At 41.4% G+C, this 20,633-nt stretch overlaps 3 protein-coding genes across 6 annotated transcripts; 1 reads left to right on the forward strand and 2 right to left on the reverse strand.

Annotated features, from left to right (window-relative positions):
• Positions 1 to 1,368: 1,368 nt before the first annotated feature.
• On the reverse strand, positions 1,369 to 2,354 carry LOC111957522 (uncharacterized). The gene has a single exon (XM_023978366.2). It carries the CDS (start codon positions 2,271 to 2,273, stop codon positions 1,785 to 1,787), a length of 489 nt encoding a protein of 162 aa, XP_023834134.1. The 5' UTR covers positions 2,274 to 2,354; the 3' UTR covers positions 1,369 to 1,784.
• A 70-nt stretch (positions 2,355 to 2,424) lies between these two features.
• Positions 2,425 to 10,144, forward strand: rfc5 (replication factor C (activator 1) 5). Its single transcript, XM_023978365.2, has 11 exons — positions 2,425 to 2,575; positions 2,866 to 2,930; positions 3,149 to 3,285; positions 3,470 to 3,549; positions 3,790 to 3,863; positions 4,239 to 4,398; positions 4,813 to 4,894; positions 6,739 to 6,868; positions 7,495 to 7,572; positions 9,518 to 9,572; positions 9,734 to 10,144. The coding sequence occupies exons 1-11, from the start codon at positions 2,529 to 2,531 to the stop codon at positions 9,831 to 9,833; spliced, it is 1,008 nt and encodes a 335-aa protein (XP_023834133.1). The 5' UTR covers positions 2,425 to 2,528; the 3' UTR covers positions 9,834 to 10,144.
• A 40-nt stretch (positions 10,145 to 10,184) lies between these two features.
• On the reverse strand, positions 10,185 to 20,534 carry LOC111958028 (V-set and immunoglobulin domain-containing protein 10). Of its 4 annotated transcripts, XM_070437014.1 has the most exons (12): positions 19,926 to 20,248; positions 19,433 to 19,744; positions 18,674 to 18,979; positions 18,285 to 18,445; positions 18,031 to 18,181; positions 16,310 to 16,594; positions 15,939 to 16,052; positions 15,419 to 15,574; positions 12,870 to 15,005; positions 11,954 to 12,160; positions 11,722 to 11,808; positions 10,185 to 11,580 (listed from the first exon to the last, which is right to left on the reverse strand). In XM_070437014.1, the coding sequence occupies exons 1-9, from the start codon at positions 19,972 to 19,974 to the stop codon at positions 14,926 to 14,928; spliced, it is 1,614 nt and encodes a 537-aa protein (XP_070293115.1). In that variant the 5' UTR covers positions 19,975 to 20,248; the 3' UTR covers positions 10,185 to 11,580; positions 11,722 to 11,808; positions 11,954 to 12,160; positions 12,870 to 14,925. The 4 variants fall into 4 exon arrangements, with proteins under 4 accessions (XP_070293115.1, XP_023834963.1, XP_023834962.1 ...); XM_023979195.2 differs by lacking the exon at positions 19,926 to 20,248 and adding an exon at positions 20,260 to 20,534 and having other exon boundaries at positions 11,954 to 15,005; XM_023979194.2 differs by having other exon boundaries at positions 11,954 to 15,005; positions 18,297 to 18,445.
• Positions 20,535 to 20,633: the final 99 nt, after the last annotated feature.

Below are 20,633 nucleotides of genomic sequence, written 5' to 3' on the forward strand. Positions count from 1 at the left end.
CCCTATGGGACTCCCAATCACAGCCGGTTGTGATACAACCTGGAATCAAACCAGGGTGTCTGTAGTAACACCTAAAGCACTGAGATGCAGTGACTTAGACCGCTGCGCCACTCGACAACCATGTAAATATTCATTGAACACTGGTCACTTTAATAATGTTTACATACTGTTTTACCCACTTCATATGTATATACTGTATTCTAGTCAAGGCTAATCCTATATAACTACTGCTGTACACACCATTTCTATTCACATACTGTCCATACTGTCTATACACACCATTCACATTCATATATTTATTTCTATTCCAGACTGGTATTGCTCGTTTTGATGTCTAATTTATTTTTCTTACTTTTTGATTATGTGTGTATTATTGTATTGCTTGATATTGCAGCACTGTGGGAGCTCGAAACAAGCAATTCGCTGCACCTGCGATAACATCTGCAAAACTGCGTATACCACCGATAAACTTGGATTTGAACAGAGGGATTTATTTCTTAATTTTAGAAGCCTTTGTTTTGGCATTAGGGTAAATATATATTTAGAAATGACAAACAAACGACTGACTTGGTATCGGCCTTCGACAATCGTTGTGTAACTGAAAATGTATAAAATGTGCCCTCTTGATATTACGCGGTCGTCAAGTTACCACAGACACAAAGTCATAAATCCTGCCTAGTTCTACAATGTATCTTCAAATGTTTTAAACCCTAGCATTACCTTAACCACACTAATAGCCTTATACCTAAATTCAGACCAAAAAACAACTTTTTATTTTCATGGGCCTTTACGATAAAGCTCATTTTAACTTTGTGGCTGTGCACTCTAGTGGAAACCACTTTTCAGTTGTGCGAAAGCGACGCCTGCTTCCGCTTTACTTCCGTATCCAGTCCCGTACAATCACATACTTAAATTGGTGAAAACGCGGTCATTTAAGATAGCTAGCTATATACATACTCTTATATTCGTGTTTGTGGGCGAACATAGTTCTACCGAAAGTATTTTATGAAGTCTTTCGACACACCTTAGTCTTACGACGCAATTTGGAGTTGCGACATCCATTTTTGGATTCATAAAATTATGCACCCATCGACTGTTGAATGTAACGTGTTTACTTCAAAAGCTTTTTTTAAACTACTTGCACATCATTTAAAACAATTCCGATCGTGGTCAGTCCTTGCGTCAGTCTATTAATTTGCGTGGTTATATCGACCCATACCCATCCTGCAGTTCTGTACTGAGGGGGTGGCCCTGTGGTTGCAACTGCGGATTGCCGCGTTTAAAGGCCTTTAGCAGAATAAATTCAACCACAAACACGAGTCATTGTATGGATTGACAAAACAGGTACACTAATAACATGAGGAGAACTTGTTTTTCCAAAGAAATCGTTTAATAGGTTCCATAAAGCCAAAATTGACACAAAAAATAATGTTGAGGATACAAACAGAAAGTACAAAGGTGGAATGTTACTGGGCAAGAGAACATGAACTTTTCACATGGTTTGGAAATGAATGGCCGACACACGTGGCTAAATTGAAAGACGCTCGAGCTAGCTAGCAAGCTAACTTAGCTAATTAAACACAGAATAGGACTACAAAAGTCATCCGGTCAACAACAACACGTGGACATTTCTTGAGGAGCGCATCTTTTAAATACAGCCAGCCAAGGGATGATCTTGAATCGGAGTTTTACTCGTGTGCAGCATAACGTTAACTGTTGTAGAGCTAGCAGTCTCTGTAGGATCCCCGGCCTAGAACGGTCTCCGTAGCCTTCCTGGGCCCAACCTATTGATTGTCCCTGTATCCGCCACCAGAGGAGTACCCGCCTCGGCCTCCACCGCTCCTGTATCCACCACCACCACCACCACCACCTCCGTATCCTCGGTCTTCTCCGCCATAGCTGCGGCCTCCTCCGCCACCACCGTAACTCCTCTCGCCTCCACCATATCCACCTCCACCGCCGTATCCACCACCACCTCGGGAACCTCTGTATCCACCGCCACCTCCACGACCTCCACCACCGCCCTGGCCTGCCTCGTTCACACGGATGGTTCTGCCGTCGAGAGACTGGCCGTTCATTGCATCCATAGCGTCCTTCGCATCCTCGGGATTGTCGTACTTTACGAAGCCGAATCCACGAGGCCTTCCTGTTTCTCTGTCCATGATGACATCACATTTAGAGATATTTCCATACTTTGAGAACGCTTCTGCAAGAGATTGCTCTGTGGTGTCGAAGCTCAGGCCACCGACGAAAAGTTTTCCTTCGTCGGACATGTTTCTTTGTCTTTTGCGGACTGAACAAGAAGAGCTGCTACTTGGAGAGGAACGTCGACGGAAAAGGAAATGGCAGCATGCCGCGAAATATTATAAAGAGTAATTTGACTCCGCCCACAGTAAAACAACGGATGCGATTGGTTGCAAACCTGCCGTAAACTGTGTATCGTAATGTAAAGCACGTTTTGTTGAAGTAAAGCGCGCCATTTGGATAATATATTGGTGAAAATTGGAGAACAAATTGAATCGATTCAAATGGCATCGATTGGCAAGATACCGTTGCAGTCAAGAAATTTGCCGTGGTAAATTGAGTCCACTAGCTAGCCGGTGTCAGCTAACTAACTAGCTTATTTCTTGCCAGCAAGCATGCTAACTAATTAACTAGCTAGCTAGCTACGTTAGCAGGCCTAATTAGCAGGCTTGCCAAACCTCAATCATTGTGTTAATATGTTTCCCCTGCCTATACGGTGTAGCAAAGTGTTGTGATTTGTATTTTAGTTGCCTTGTTTGTTCGTGCATACCACCTCTTCCCTGCTTACAATGTAGCCACGCATGCGCGATGCTGTCTGACATTTTATATTTTTTATTTTAGGGTTGAGAAATACAGGCCACAGACCCTAGATGACTTGATTTCTCACAAGGACATATTAAGCACCAGTAAGTATATTTTTTTCAGTCTTTGAAACAACAGGGATGGAACTGCTGCTGTAGAAAACCTGACCCTTATCCATTCCAACAACAATTCATTTCAAATGTGAATTTTTTTTAAATAATGTTTTCATGCTCAAATGAACTATAGTTGTGTTTTTTGTTGTTGTTGCATGAGTGCATATGTAACAACATATTTGTCGGAACCAATCCTTTTCTCTTTTCAGTCCAGAAATTTATCAGTGAGGACAGGCTGCCGCATCTCTTGTTCTATGGACCCCCAGGCACAGGGAAAACATCTACTGTTCTAGCCTCTGCCAAGCAGCTCTACAAGGAGAAGGAGTTCAACGCTATGGTCCTGGAGGTACGTACCAACTCAGCCCTGAGATGTAGAATTATCAAAGACAAATGCTGTGCTCATAACACTGCACTTGAGGGTTGTCTTGTTTTCCAGTGAGCAATATTGATTCTTAACATTCAATGTTAGTGTGCGGCATACATAACTGTTCTCGGGTGCATCAATAATGCATACATTTATTTATTTGCAGCTTAATGCGTCAGACGACAGAGGTATCGATGTTGTACGAGGACCCATCCTGAGTTTTGCCAGCACCAGGACCATATTCAAGTATGACAATAATGAATAATACTTCAAAAGGTTCTGTTTCCTTGCAGTCACTGACAGGTTTGTATTTGTAGAGAAGTAGGTCTCTTATCTACCAGTAGTTGTCTACCATATTGCAATCAGGTTCCCAGTCTTTTCAGCGAGGACAAGGAAACAAAGGAGGATTGCAAGTACCCGTGTCCTTAGACAACCCTGACTGCAATTGACAAAATTAGTGTTTATTTATTTTTCTTTGTCTTCCAGGAAGGGTTTCAAGTTGGTGATACTGGACGAGGCTGATGCCATGACCCGGGATGCCCAGAATGCATTGCGGCGAGGTAACCATCTGTTTTGAGTTTTTCACCTGCTGTGTACCAACTGGCCAAATGAGCTGCCTGCGAGCTAACCAGTAATTCTCACTGATGAAAGGATCTGCTTACGGCAACATGGGACATGAGACAACAAGCAAATGTTAAATGCATTTGGGAGGGGTACCGCATATTAGCCTGATTATTTAGAATATTAATGTGCTACAATTGCTTGTAATAGATGTCATTGATTTAACAGTTCCCATTTTATATTCTACATTACAACATTTTAATGAGCATATGCCCACTGAACGTCAAATCATTGACATCCATTTCTCCCTGCCGGTCTCTACTCCTATTGCTACCTCTCTCTTCTCCCTCTACCTCTCTCTTCCTCTCCTACAGTCATTGAGAAGTACACAGAGAACACCAGGTTCTGTTTGATTTGTAACTACCTGTCTAAGATCATCCCAGCCCTGCAGTCTCGCTGCACCAGGTTCCGCTTCGGACCCCTGTCTCAGGACCAGATGATACCCAGGCTGGAGTTTGTTATCCAGCAGGAGAGGTGAGGGGCTCAGGAGTTAATGGGTCAAGGGAGGTGAGTGGGGCCTGTGGGTCAGGGGAGGTGAGTGGGGCCTGTGGGTCAGGGGAGGTGAGTGGGGCCTGTGGGTCAGGGGAAGTGAGTGGGGGTCGGGAGCTTCAGATGGTAGATCACCGTGTTCCTCAAGGAATTTGGTACTGGCACTGACCCAGTATATAGCTTACATTCTTCTGATACATTATACTTTTTTTAAAATCTCTTATTTCTTCTGTGTTTTTAATGTTTTTTGTTATACTGTTTTTAAGGGCTTGCAAGTTAAGCATTTCACTGTACTTGTACATGTGAGAAATAAAACTTGAAACTTACTTGAGACTAATGTCTGCTGGGTTTTATTATTGCCTTTTAATCAGAGACGTATGTCTGCTCTTGTCCCTGCAGCATTGATGTAACTCCAGATGGAATGAAAGCTATTGTGACCCTATCATCAGGAGACATGAGAAGATCCCTCAACATACTGCAGGTACAGGAGTGCTACCAGTGTGTAGCTAAATGTGATTAATTGCATCACAGTGTTGCGTTTTTATTGCTGGTCTAAATGTATTGGCTAGTGGTGGGCACCAAAATCACTAATTCGATACTGCTCTTTAATTATTTGTTACTTATATTTCTTATTCTTATTTTTTTATGTTTTTTAACTGTATTGTTGATTAAGGGCTTGTAAGTAAGCATTTCACTGTAAGGTCTACCTACACCTGTTGTATTCAGTGCATGTGACAAGTAAAAATGTATTTGATATCGTTTGGTACACTATATATTACATGACTGTTCCTGTAGCCATTAAACTGACCTCACAGGCTAATAATTTAGCATACTTATTGGCCTGCTGAATAATTGTTTGTATTCAAACTGATTGTATTCAAACAGTTGATTGTATTCAACTGGTTAGGTAGGTTCAGGCCCCCTGAACATTCACACCAGGCACAATGGGCAGTCAACAAGCAGTTGTCTGAATTTCACAAAGCCTTGGAAGTTAACAGAAGATGAACACAGCTGCAATGTTATTGATTTAAAAAACGACATATCTATACTGAACAAATATATATAAACGCAACATGTAACCATTTCAAAGATTTTACTGAGTTACAATTCATATAAGGTAATCATTCAATTGAAATAAGTTAATTAGGCCCTAATCTATGGATTTCACATAACTGGGAATACAGTTATGCATCTGTTGGGGCGTGGATCAGAAAACCAGTCAGTATCTGGTGTGACCACCATTTGCCTCATGTAGTTCAACACATCTCCTTCACATAGAGTTGATCAGACTGTTGATTGTGGCCTATGGAATGTTGTCCCACTGCTCTTCAATGGCTGTGCAAAGTTGCTGGATATTGGTGGGAACAGGAACACGCTGTCGTACACATCCCAAACATGCTCAATGGGTGACGTCTGGTGAGTATGCAGGCCATGGAAGAACTGGGACATTATCAGCTTCTAGGAATTGTGTACAGATCCTTGTGACATTGGGCCGTGTATTATCATGCTGAAACATGAGGTGAGGCCGGCGGATGAATGGCACGACAATGGGCCTCAGGATCTCATCACGGTATCTCTGTGCATTCAAATTGCCATCGATAAAATGTAATTGTGTTCGTTGTCCGCAGCATATGCATTGCCATACCACAACCCCACTGCCACCATGGGGCACTCTGTTTAGAACGTTGACATCAGCAAACCACTCGCCCACACGATGCCATACAAGAGTCTGCGGTTGTGAGGCCAGAATGGACGTACTGCCAAATTCTCTTAAACAAAGTTTGGGCAGCTAATGTTAGAGAAATTAACTTTAAATTATCTGGTAACAGCTCTGGTGGACATTTCTGCAGTCAACATGCCAATTGCATCCACCCTCAACTTGAGACATCTGTGGCATTGTGTTGTCTGACACAACTGCACATTTGAGGCCTTTTATTGTCCCCAGCACAAGTTGCACCTGTGTAATGATCATGCTGTTTAATCAACTTCTTGATATGCCACATCTGTCAGGTTGATGGATATCTTGGCAAAGGAGAAATGCTCACTATCAGGGATGTAAACTAATTTGTGCACAAAATTTGAGATAAATAAGCTTTTTGTGTGGATGGACAATTTCTGGGTTCTTTTATTTCAGATCATGGAAAATGGGACCAACACTTTACATGTTGCGTTTTATATTTTGTTTCCGTGTATATTGTTTAAAAAAACCTGCAACTGATATGGATTTTCCATATCGGTGCCCAGATTCTGAGTACACTCCTTATGGTTGATTTTCTTTTTGTTATTTCTAATGACTGACTGATTCCTTTCCCGTGTATTTCTCAGAGCACCAGCATGGCGTATGGGAAGGTCACCGAGGATAATGTGTACACCTGCACTGGTCACCCACTACGATCCGATATCGCCAACATCCTGGACTGGTCCCTAAACAAGGACTTCACTTCCGCTTACAACCGTATCCTTTATTCTCTCCCACAACCATGTGTATTTCAACGATATCTATTACTACAAGTTATGTTTAGCCTACTCTTTTCAACAACCAAATGGCTCGCCCCCCCCCCCCTCCCGCACAATGGTTTATGTATTGCCAAAGCAGCTCTTTCAAATAAAACAATATCGCCAATGTATGATGTCTACATACAGTACTGCAGTATCTAGAAATGGCTAAATAGCCATCTCAAATTAGCATAATATCTCCAATATGTGGTATATGAGGACAACTTGTACTCTGTGGTGTCGACCTCTTCTAGGAAGTGGCTCTGAATGCCTTGGGGCGGTGTATTTTGCAGGGATGTTATTAGGGCGGTATAGAAAGATCATTTCATTGATGTAGCCTATGAATAGAGGATCGTGTCAGAAAAGCACAAATTCCTGATTTAATCAGGAAGAATCTCACCCCTTTATGGGATCAGGACAAAAAGACATCTGAAAGTTGACTAGGTGATGATACTGTATGTCAGTTTCCGGGTATGTATGGATATATAGAGGATCATGTCAGAATATCATGAATTCCTGGAATTCTACTGAAGGACAAATCCCATCTTTGATATTGAGAGATGTTCCTTAGCTTCTGATCCACAGAGATTCTCCAGCTGAAGACGCTGAAAGGCCTAGCCCTGCATGACATCCTGACTGAAGTCCACCTACTGATCCACAGAGGTAAGGACTGGACTGGAGGCAGTAAACCTGTACATTGCTGTGGTTCTAGAGATGTCCATACTGTATGGGATGGGTATTTCCATTGAATGCATCACAGGTACAATCACTGTATCCCCAAAGTCTGAAGTTGTATTTCTGAAAATGTGTTAATTGTCGGGGTCTTTTAATGTGTGAATTATATACTAGATTATGGACTTAAAAAAAAAAAAGATTGTCTGGCTGGGCAGGGCCATACTTACTTTTATCTATCTATCTATAGTTGATAGATCTATTCTAAACCGACTCCATACAGCACATTATATGAGAGGCGAGCTACTAGGAGAGCGAACTGCATAGTGATGTTTTCTTCCTCTGGTTTCCCGGGAGACCCCTCGCGGTTGCCATGGCTGCCAGTGTTCTCATTGTAGAATAAATGGCTTGCCAGTGTTAAGTGTGGCACGTATCACTACTGCAACGTTTTAGCCTGACAGTGAATGCCTGTTTTCTTATTTCTGAAGTTATGTGTTTCTGTTCTCACTAAGCTGTCTTGGCAGATTCATCAGGCGTTACCATAGAGGGCCTGTGAATTATAGCATTGATACCTTTTATGATGCAATGATATATTTTTTGAGGGATTTGGTTCACTTCTGTGCCGTATATTAGAGACGTCACTCCTTATATAACTGTAAAATGATACAGAATAGAGGAATGGGGTTTACTGAATGGAATACAGAAATTGGATAGTGATTTTTAGCAACGCATTCAGCTACCTGAAGGTAATGCTAGAGAAGCACAGATGCAAAACTTGGCAAAAGGAGCATGCAGAGGCCTAGATTTAAAAGGAGCATGCAGAGGCCTAGATTTAAAAGGTGCATGCAGAGGCCTAGATTTAAAAGGTGCATGCAGAGGCCTNCTAGATTTAAAAGGTGCATGCAGAGGCCTAGATTTAAAAGGTGCATGCAGAGGCCTAGATTTAAAAGGAGCATGCAGAGGCCTAGATTTAAAAGGAGCATGCAGAGGCCTAGATTTAAGGAGTTGGAGGGAATTGCTTGTCTGTGGTACTTCATCAAATCTAATGATCTATTAGCACTAAAAACTGCAGTTAATTTATCAATACGTGGAATAATGAGTTTGCCGCCAATGCATTCGAAGACAGTAATGCAAGCAGCTTGTATACTTATCTGTGTTAAAGTCTGATTGGCCAAGCTTTAGTTCAGTCACGCCCACTTGAGTCCAAGTGTGAAAGAAGGTTTGGCTGAGTTAGTTATGTACATAATTCTTTATGAACAGAACCTGTCTACTTTCTTTGTGCAGTCACAAAACCTGTTTCAATGTTCGTCATTTCCTTGCAGTTCTGTAAATACTAACATTTACATGTTAATAATCTGAAATTCATGACACAAAGCAAAGTGAAAGCCATACTGTAGCATAATTAAACAATCAAATTGGGACCACTGGAAATCAGAGATACTCCTCGACACTATCCTTTGGTAAAAAATAATTTTAAGGTTTTTGTAAATTTGAGTGTCTTCACTGTAGCAGTCCGGTCCCAGGGCCTACTCTCTGCAACATCTCTTTGTTGTGTGAACGTGAATGGCCTTCCATTGATTGGGAACCATTTGGGGCTGCCTCCACCAATGCTAATTCCTTTGACATTCAAACTGCAGCCATTTGACGGTAGTCTGTAATCTCGTTTTGAAAAGGAGGAAGATGAGGAAGAAGGCTTGCTTCTTAGCTGGGTGACTTCCTGGTGTGAGGGGAAGCCATTGAAGAACAATGGGGCTCTTTCTCCCCCATGGAGAGGTGTCTCCTTTCCTCCCCCATGGAGAGGTGTCTCCTTTCGTGGGGGGGTCGACTCCGCGCTAAGATCAAAGTCACGGCGTTACACCAGTTCATTCTATGGTGCATGTTTTGAGAGATTTTTACACTTTTATGCTGTATAATAACTGTGTTTGTTTTCTTACAGTGGACTTCCCTCCTGCCATTCGGATGGGCTTGCTTATCAAGTTGGCAGACATTGAGTAAGTGCTCATATCTTCAGTATGGTGGTTATATACCCATCAAATTGTATACCTTACTCATCGTAAGTCCCTCTGGATAACAGCGTATGCTGAATGATTTAAATGTAAATTAAGATTACTAATTTGGTACACTTATTTTGATGTGTTTTTTCTTCTTCTAGGTACCGGCTGGCCTCTGGAACTAGTGAGAAGATCCAATTGAGTTCGATGGTGGCGGCTTTCCAGGCAGTGAGAGACATCGTGGTCAATGAGGCCGCCTAGACCAGTAGTCCTCAGTCACAAACGTCTAGTACACATAGGTCACCTACCATGGTCCTGGAGAGCTACAGGGTGTGCAGGCTTTTATTCCAGCCCAGCACTAACACACCTGATGTAATTTGTACATTGCTGGTCAAGACCATGGTTAGTTGAGTTAGTGCTAACTGAATTAAAGGCTTTCATACCCTTTTGTTCACAAAAGAAAAGACATTTCACTCAAGACTAACTTCATAAAAACATGCTTCTCTGCTCAATATTCCTGTCTGTATTTACATTTTGATATTGATTGTCAAATAAAATGGTTTCTTATGTAATCAGGTGTCTTTTTGTATGCTGTGTACGAGAGTCACGGAATAAGGTTTCAGTAGACCAATTTACTGTACACAATGCAAGCTTTAGATTTACTCTCAGTAAATGTACACATTTAAATAACAAAATACACACTATAGTAGTTATCATACAATATACCTCTAGCACAAAAATATAGATTAGTTCTTGATCGTAATTGTATTACATTGATGTAAATTAACCTGAATAATGTTAGGATTCAAGACTTAAGAGTTCAGTTGCATGTTTGAGTCATTTAACTATTTGCATCCATTTGCATTAGCATTTTGACATCCTGAGAGATTTCTTTGGACAAATAGCTGATCAGACATGACTGATTTTTGTCTAAACCACAAAGTAGAACCCTTGCCTTCACCTATCCAACCATTGTTAGATCAACTCTAACTTCAGAGAAGATCGGAATGAAAGATGCATCACCTCAGGGCCCTAGAAAGTCCCGTCACTTCTGTCATACAATATTCCCACGATTTTGTTATACTATCCAAATGGAGGCAAATAATAAGCTTTCCTCCCTTGACTGTGCTATCATTAGTTATTCAATACTTCCAAATAACTCATACATTTCAAATGGATGCCAATAATCCAGGCTGCATCACATCCGGCCATGATTGGGAGTCCCATAGGGCGGTGCACAATTGGCCCAGCGTCGTCCGTCATTGTAAATAAGAATTTGTTCTTAACTGACTTGCCTGGTTAAATAAAGGTTAAAATAAATAAATATGCTCTCCCTTGACTGTGCTATCATTAGTCAATATTTCAAAACAACTCAAATTAATTTAAAATGGAGGCCAATAAGTATTCTCTCTTTATTCCTGAACTCATATACATTTTTCCTTGTCTGAGGAGCTTTGTGCTTTGGAGCAGTCCGGCATGTTGAGTCATGGGGTCTAACTTAGTCAAACCAGGATGCCACCATGCTGCAGTCTGATGAGACACGACAGCGGCTGACCCGGTCCTTGTGACCAGTGAGGACAGCGGCTGACCCGGTCCTTGTGGCCAGTGAGGACAGGGGCTGACCCGGTCCTTGTGGCTAGTGAGGACAGTGGCTGATCCAGTCCTTGTGGCCAGTGGCTGACCCAGTCCTTGTGGCCAGTGAGGACAGTGGCTGATCCAGTCCTTGTGGCCAGTGAGGACAGTGGCTGACCCAGTCCTTGTGGCCAGTGAGGACAGTGGCTGATCCAATCCTTGTAGCCAGTGAGGACAGTGGCTGATCCAGTCCTTGTGGCCAGTGAGGACAGTGGCTGATCCAGTCCTTGTGGCAAGTGGCTGATCCAGTCCTTGTGGCCAGTGGCTGACCCAGTCCTTGTGGCCAGTGAGGACAGTGGCTGATCCAGTCCTTGTGGCCAGTGAGGACAGTGGCTGATCCAGTCCTTGTAGCCAGTGACGACGTGGCTATTTATGACTTATGGAAGGCAGAGAAGCAGGTAAGTATACAGCAGTTCAAGATTATTTCCATGTGCAATAAAAAATATCCATGAATTTAGATAGACAGAGAAAAGCTCTTTGGATTAATATATATTTTTGATATATAAAAATGGCTGACCTTGTGGGTTAAATGCCATATCCTTAAGGTGTTACCTCCAGTGGAAGATACCAGGGTGAGCTTCGGTTAGGAGTGAAATAAACACAGCTTGAAGGAACATTCATAAATATTTAGTTATCAATCTTTACACAATTATATGATAATCTATTCAAAATAAGGGTTAAATGAAAAGTGCTATCATCAAATGAAACATTAGCCTTGACTCCATAACAAACACAGCAAGATGTCCCACCAGTTGCACCATCCCATATCTTGATGACTCCGTTGTCTAGTGGCCAGAAGTAGTCTGGTTGATTCTCTCTCATTGGAGGCTGCTTTATCGCCAGGTGTTGGTGTCTTTGATGGACGGGGTCCAAACGTCAGACCCCACACTGTCTGATCACAGTTCGGGCTCTTGTCCTGTCTGTTGCTCTCCGGGGGAATATCAACCTTGTTGACTCTATACAGACAATTAAGCATTATTGACAGTAAACTAAAACAATTATTTTTTAAATCTCCAGAGGTGTTGATGAACATCATCAATACTTTCAAATCAGGAAGGAGGAGAGGAAGCAATGGAGCATGGGAGGAGGAGAGGAAGGAATATTTACAGGCCTGTCTTTAAAGTCCATACATGCATACCCTACTGAAGCAGCCAGGCGACCACCAGTGGTGGAAAAGGTACCCAATTGTCATACTTGAGTAAAAGTAAAGATGACTCAAGTAAAAGTGAAAGTCACCCAGTAAAATACTACTTGAGTAAGTCTAAAAGTATGTGTACATTTTTGTATGTACGTAAATGAAATTGCTAAAATATACTTAAGCATCAAAAGTAAAAGTATAAATCATTTCAAATTCCTTATATTAAGCAAACCAGTAGCCAGTATTTTTTTTTTTTTTTAATTCACGGTTAGCCAGGGGCACACTCAAACACAGACATAATTTACAAACGAAGCATGTGTGTTTAGTGAGTCTGCCAGATCAGAAGCAGTAGGGATGACCAGGGATATTCTCTTGATAAAAGCGTGAACTGTCCTGCAAACCATTCCAAATGTTACGAGTATTTTTGCGTGTCAGGGAAACTGTGGAATAAAAAGTACATTATTTTCATTAGGAATGTAGAAGTAAAAGTTGTCAAAAATATAAATAGTCAAGTAAAGTACAGATACCCCAAAAAACGTCTTAAGTAGTACTTTTACAGAAGTACTTTACATCACTGGCGTCCACCCACACTATCCCGTGTCTCATAGATCATGTGAACTGGAATTGAGGGTGGGCGGATCTCAGCTCCAATATCTACCATGTTGTGTTGCTACCATGCTGTGTGTTCATGTCATGCTATATTGTTGTTTTAGGTCTCTCCTTATGTAGTGTTGTGGTGTCTCTCTTGTCGTGATGTGTGTTTTGTCCTATATTTTTATTTTTAATCCCTGCCCCCGTCCCCGTAGGAGCCCTTTTGCCTTCTGGTAGCCCGTCATTGTAAATAATCATTTGTTTTTAACTGACTTCCTGGTTATCTAACAATGCCTTCCAGTCAATAATCCCATGTTAAAATTCCATTCCGAGAAGAAAACAGAGCGCCTATCGTGTCTTTAGATCACCAAATGATGTAAAATAGCCTAATTGTTGTTGTTTTATTGCGTGTTTTTGAGTAAAAGGAGAAGAATTAATCTGATTTCCTGTACAGTACAGATTTCCTGATTGGCTACCTTGCCACATGTGCTCTTGTTTTCTATTACGTAAAATGGATTTGTCCCTGATTTAATCTACAGTGAACATTTTTAAAGAGTTATCTATCTTGATTTCGGCTATCGGATAGGATTAAATGCATAGAAATATAATGAATAGAACAAGTGTACCCATTCAAATCCCTTGCTATGTTGCCATTACTTATCCAGTGATTTTTTGTTGTCGACATTTAGAAAGTTCGCATAAAAAATAGATGCGACAATTGCCTGCTAGGTTGCGTTATATCTTCTTGTGTCAACCAAACCGTAGTGACGTCACTCACACCCTAAACATGTTTTCACAAAAACCTAGTGTGGAATACAAATTGTAGTGGCTGAAGTGTTTCCATTACCCATTTAGGTAAATTACGCATTAATAAATTGGCGACAGCCTGTATGTCCTCCCACCTATCTGTTTCATGTTGCCCGCGAAAGCCACAACGCAATAATAACTGACTCATATATTTCTGGGACGAGTGCCAAAGCATCGCCACGGTCTGCGCACATGTACATCTGAAGTAATCGGATATTGAAACTTGCCAGCCAACCAGAAAAGCAAGGCGTTCCTGAAAGTCAGGACAATCTTTGTCCTGTAAAGAAACATTTTTATAGCAAAAAAAACAAACGATTTTGCAAACAGTAAGCATTTAGTTACATCCAGGCTGTATTACATCCGGCCGTGATTGGGAGTCCCATAGGGCGGAGCACAATTGGCCCAATTGGTTTGGCCGGTGTAGGCACTCATTGTAAATAAGAATTTGTTCTTAACTGACTTGCCTAGTTAAATAAAGGTTAAATATAAATACATTAAAAAAATATATGTGGAGTAGAGCTTTATAGTTACGTGATGACGTCACGTGCCCCGCGTATCTTCAAAAATGAATCGTCAAATCATTTATTCGGAAAAACACAGCTTCCATCATTTGTCGTGTTAATAAAGTAAAAAAAAAAAAAAAAATACTCCCGTCGAACGAATACAAATGTTGTCAATCTAGAACATTTCTTCTATAGCTGCGTTTCCATTAAACATGTTGCAATGGTTTAATTATATATATATAAAAAAAAACATTGCTTGTCTAATAAACCTGGGTCAACGGAACCTGCCTACTGATTCGTCCGTTCTATTTCTATGGATGTATCCTATCAAAATCATAAAAAAATAAAAACTAGGCCCTGATAAGCCTACACATTCCAACGTGTAAATTGTATATAAAAACAAAAGAGAGAACTACATCCTTGCCTTTGCTTAAAAAAAAAAACTTGTTTAATTTTGTGTTTGAATAATACAAAATGTTATATTATTGTCAAATATGTAATTTAATGAGGTAAATGGCAACAATTCATTGAAATAACCATGTTAAGTATCACTTAAGCTAAAACAAAACAAAGGTAAAATGGATGGTAAAAAGCAAACCTATATACTGTATCTACATACTGTACAAACCAACCACCAATCATTACACACAAAAAAAACTGTTTTCTAAAAGTCATACAACACCTAAAATGTGACAAGTTCATCTATATCTCTATCTTCCAGCTGTAATGGATGTTCAAGAATTTCTGCATCTTCATGGTCAACTGAAAAAGAGATTGGTTACAGATTTGTTATAGTTGCATCTACAGTATAAGGTCAATACAAAACAGCAACAGAACAGTTATATTTTAGTAATTTAGCAGATTCTTATCCAGAGCGACTTTTACGAGCAATTAGGGTGAAGTTCCTTGCTCAAGGGCACAGACAGATTTTTCATCTAGTCGGCTCTGGGATTCGAACCTAGTGCTCTTAACCGCTAGGCTACCTGCCGCCCAGTTACAGTTCTATCCACTGTATATTACGGATACATGTGCAAATACAACATTGCAACATTATTAATAGTGTCACATTTAATATCAACTACACATTTGGAAAACAACTAATATACAGCCAATACCCAAGTGGGAAATCCCCCCCTCCTCCCTCTACAACTTAGAAGCAAAAAATCATTCCTTACTGGATGGTATTGTGTGTATCTCTACAAGTGTAGTGTTGTGTCCGTTGGTCAGAGGCAGAGGTGGCAGTCTGGGTATAGCTTCATGAAACACCTCCTCTTCGTCTGCCTCTACCAGGCTCAACACATCTCTCTCCTCCATTTGCTCAAATCCATTACCTGCAATAAAAAAAAAACGTACATTTAGATTTCAAAGTAGGTAGTTAGTATTTGCATATATCTTTTAGCAATTCTGTAACTTCACAAGTCAGTTATCATCAAAGTATATATTATATTATCTTAGGTGATGGGAGTCATATTATCCATTCCCTTTCATGAAATTATACAAAAATAACCAGGGGTACAACTTTGGTTTTAGGGGGGGCATAACTATTATTTTTAGTTATGTCCCCCCCCCCGTCCCCAGTGAAAGTTGCACCCCTGAAAATAATAAAGGCAGATAATCTGATATGACACGGGCAGTTACAAAATTGAAGCCCTATCAACAAAAGGGACATTATAACGCATGGGGAAAAGATCTTACCCAGGCATATTCGGTCACGGTTGGAGTATATTGTTTTAGCAATAACAATCCCAGATCCAACTATCAAAATAGCTATGAATATCCCTATGATTGCTCCAGTGTATTGAGAGGTGGCTGTGGAAACAAAACAACATTAGACATGATTGATTAAGTAAAAAAAGTTAGGTCACTAAAGAGAAATGAATGTACAATAATCTAAGAAGTCTTGTTAGAAGCTAACAGGGAGAGGCAACAGGTTTAACGACATTCCAGGGAAGGTGTTGCCTTGCTCTCTTTCTGCACCTGTATGATCATCAACATATATTATCACAAGGACCAGATGGAGTCTGCAGAGATATCCAATCTGTAAACACACACCTCTCTGAACTAACCTTTAACTGTTAAATAGATCTCCAACTCGCGGACCATCAGTGGGTTCTCGCTCCTGCAGAAGTAGAAGCCCTCGTCCTGCTTGGTGATGTTGACTATAGTGAGGGTGAAGGTGGGGCCCTGCTCTGACAGGACGTACTTAGGGCTGGAGACCACGTCCTCCTGCTGGGCTGTCCTCTGCCAGCTGGTGAGGGCTGGAGGCAGGGAGCTGGACTCTGTACATATTAATGTCACGTTGGTTCCTTCTACCGCTGTGACTAGTGGTTCCCCTTCAGGATAGGGGGACTCTAGGGGATGAGGAGGGAGACAGGGGTTTAGACTGGGTTAGTGATAGATACACATCTAGCTAGATATCCTTCTATACAGGTATGCACACAATCACACAAACTGCGTTGGGTGTGACATGGGAAAAGTATAGCCTGTTAAGAGGTGTAGGTAACACATTATTTTTGTTCTTCCTCATTGTTTGAGTCATCTTGCCTGGTGCTCAGAAACACTGATAAATGACTTCAAAATATCTCGCCTTTCTGGAATCACAAAGACAGCTCCCTCCTTTGCAGGTTTCTTTTGGAATCAGACCAGGTGTGCCACAGCCACTGGGTGTTTCACACATTACTAATATTCTATGAGCTTTGTACAGTTGTGGAAACCATTCAGTTGGTTTAAAGCTGAAAGTAAATAAGAGACAGATGAGATGTCTCTTTTATTAATTACCCAACATCATCATATCAATAAATTGGCCAATGGTAGGGTGTCCCAATAAAGCACCCTGAACTGAAAGGGGATACCTAGTCAGTTGTACAACTGAAAGGAAAGGGGGATACCTAGTCAGTTGCACAACTGAAAGGGAAAGGGGGATACCTAGTCAGTTGTACAACTGAAAGGAAAGGGGGATACCTAGTAGGTTTGTAACAACTGAAAGGAAGGGGGATACCTAGTCAGTTGCAACAACTGAAAGGGAAAGGGGGATACCTAGTCAGTTGTACAACTGAAGGGAAGGGGATACCTAGTCAGTTGTACAACTGAAAGGAAAGGGGGATACCTAGCAGTTAATACTAAGAAAGGAAAGGGGGATACCTAGTCAGTTGACAACTGAAAGGGAAAGGGGATACCTAGTCAGTTGTACAACTGAAAGGGAAAGGGGGATACCTAGTCAGTTGCACAACTGAAAGGGAAGGGGGATACCTAGTCAGTTGCACAACTGAAAGGGAAAGGGGGATACTAGTCAGTTGCACAACTGAAAGGAAAGGGGGATACCTAGTCAGTTGCACAACTGAAAGGGAAAGGGGGATACCTAGTCAGTTGTACAACTGAAAGAGAAAGGGGGATACCTAGTCAGTTGTACAACTGAAAGGAAAGGGGGATACCTAGTCATTTGCACAACTGAAAGAGAAAGGGAGATACCTAGTCAGTTGCACAACTGAAAGGGGGATACCTAGTCAGTTGCACAACTGAAAGGGGGATACCTAGTCAGTTGCACAATTGAATGCAGAACTGATATTGACACGTTTCGATGCATCTATGTACAGTTGCAATATAGAAACCATAAAGCTGAATGCAAACAAAAGGCATATCAGATGTTGGCTGGGGTGCGTCCCAAATGGCACCCTATTGCCTATATAGTACACTTATTTACCTATGGGTCCTGTTCAAAAGTAGTGCACTATATAGGGAAGTGTTCCATTCAGGACGCACTCTACGTTTGCAGTCATCTCTCACTTACTCAGGGTGAAGGAGCAGAACTTCTCCTCTCCTGGACTGATCGTAGGGTGATGCCCATTACACTTCAGCATCTGCCCATCGAACAACAACGACCTGTTCAGATTCACCACCAGATTATCGGTCTCCTCCGACTCCATCAGTTGTCCAGCCACCTAAGAGAACCACAAAGGAAATAATTGAGGATAACACACACACACAAAAAAACGAACTTATTTTAAAAGCATGGTATCCAATTAAATTGTGTTTTAACCCCACCAAAACAATCACCTGCTTCCCATGGCACCCTGAGTTCTGATGCTTCTCCCCCCAGAATAACGTGGGAGAGGGGTAGCCTCCAAACCAGCTACAGCTGAACTGGACATGGGACGGATCCTTCCCTGCATTCCACACGCACTCTGGGTGCCTCTCTGGGGAATCTAAAGGAGAAAGATGGATGCTCTTTACAGTATAGAATTGATGAGGTATTTGGGTTATTACACAACAATAAGATATGTACACAAGTCATTTGAACAAGCACCACTGGCCACTGTATCTGATAGGTATCTATTAAGAGCTTCGGATATATACCGATATTCAAATTGTCACCAATCCCCGAGCAACCACTATCAGAGACCATTAAGTCTGTTTCCCTTATAGTCACCTACAGTATACAAGCAGCTCTGTGCTCCAGCCAGCAGCCTTCTGGGAGATTGAGTTCTGGGCTCTGCAGCTGTAGTTCCCCTGAGCTGTGGGCTGAACATCCTCTATCCTGAAGTCCAGCCATGACCCACTGCCCACCGCCAGAGAGTCGTTACTGGACGCCACACCCTGAAACCCCCAGGACAGGCTCTGGGAGGGGTAGGACAAGCTGGAGCAGTTGAATGACACCGTGGAACCCCTGACAACAAAGAGAGTTCCGTTGGAAAGAGGCGTGGCTGGCTGGATGTCTATGATGCTATTGTCAGGACCACCTGCAAGAAGTAAACATGAGATACTTTACAATAGTGTTGCCAAAGAAGGCAGACACTTTCCACTTGAAAACAGTCCTCACAGCATACAACAATCAAGCCTTGTTACAACCAAAGGCACCCATCTTTCATTATTGAGCAATGTGGACTGATTCCATAACATACACAACGTTTGTAAAAATATACAGTCCCATACCATCCATCCATCATATACTACATAATGGTCAAGGAACCCCTCTGATCATGATAGTTCAAATGCCTACAAGACACATAGGCTACTACAGCATGTGCTATGAAACCAGCCCCAGCACCAAATCATCCGGAATAACCAGTTTCAAGGCAATAATTGTTCAAAATAGTTTCTAGGGCAACTGACCAAGATACCAGTACAGTATCTGCAAGTCATTATATGAAGGACATCAACACACATTGTTATGATAGAACACAGATACTTACTGACTATTTGCAATGTGAGACTTGTTTGAGTTTTGTTCTCATGGGGTAAAGAATCACAGAGATATGTCCCCTCATCTGATAGATTTACTCCGTTGATGTACAAGCTTTGATTGTACAGTATGGTCAGGTGCCCTTCACTTGAGGATATTGGAATTATAATGGAATGACTGCGTTCAATGGTAAACTGTCCATTCTTCATCCATCGCGTGAATGAGGGGGTCACATTGGTCGCAGTGTTCCAACACGGAAGTATAATATTCTCTCCCAGTGTTCCAGCTACAGCAGTTTCATCTGAGCGCCCATTTGCTGCAACTTTCATAAAAACAATGAGCACGATAATTTAAGACAATAGACACGATTCAACAAATAGGCTATAAAAGTGAACAGTAGGCTACATAGATCAAAACGTCAGACCTAATATATAACTAATTTCACTGTATAGGCTAAAAACAATGGATTATGTTTCATAAACATGTCACAAGTGGACACTCACCGGTCTGATGCATGACCTGAAGAAAAATTGCAACTGCGAAGGCATTCATAATTATTCCTCCTACTGTATAGCATATATACTCTGATTTATAGTTAGACAAATGCTTTGGTTGCCAACCTCTGTCTGACTACCTGTTGTGCATGCGGTGACACCTCTACACCTGGTTTACATAACACTGGTTAGAGTAATTAATATAGGAATTATGAGCCACTATAATTCAATATTTTTCTTCTCCATGGAACTGCCACATGCTATAATTTTTCAGCCATTTGGCTACCTGGCTGTTTACTCGCGCGTGTTTATCCGGAAACTTCAAACCACACCCAACACTTACCTTCTTAAAGGTGCAGCAGGGGATTTCTAGTTTATTGACAGTTGATACCGCTGTCACCGCGCTGATCGACGAAGCGTGTTACCCAAGTTCACTGAGAAGGTGACAGACAGCCTATTATCTCTTTCTCTATAGTGATATCTAACTCAGGGAAAACTAACACAAAAGTGTCTGAAATGTAGGTAATTTATATATATATTTTTTTAATCTTAAAGACACAATGTAGCTTTATCAGCAAAACGTGACAATTCGAGTAGGAGTGGGCCTTGGTAATGAAAAGAACATTCTAGAAAGACAAATTCGGGTCATTGGGCAGTAAAGTGAGGGATTGACAGAACCTTAGGCCAATCACAAGTGCTAACTGTAGAGCTAGACGT

The sequence above is a fragment of the Salvelinus sp. IW2-2015 genome, linkage group LG33 (genome assembly GCF_002910315.2).
Source record: "Salvelinus sp. IW2-2015 linkage group LG33, ASM291031v2, whole genome shotgun sequence".
NCBI lineage: Eukaryota > Metazoa > Chordata > Actinopteri > Salmoniformes > Salmonidae > Salvelinus > Salvelinus sp. IW2-2015.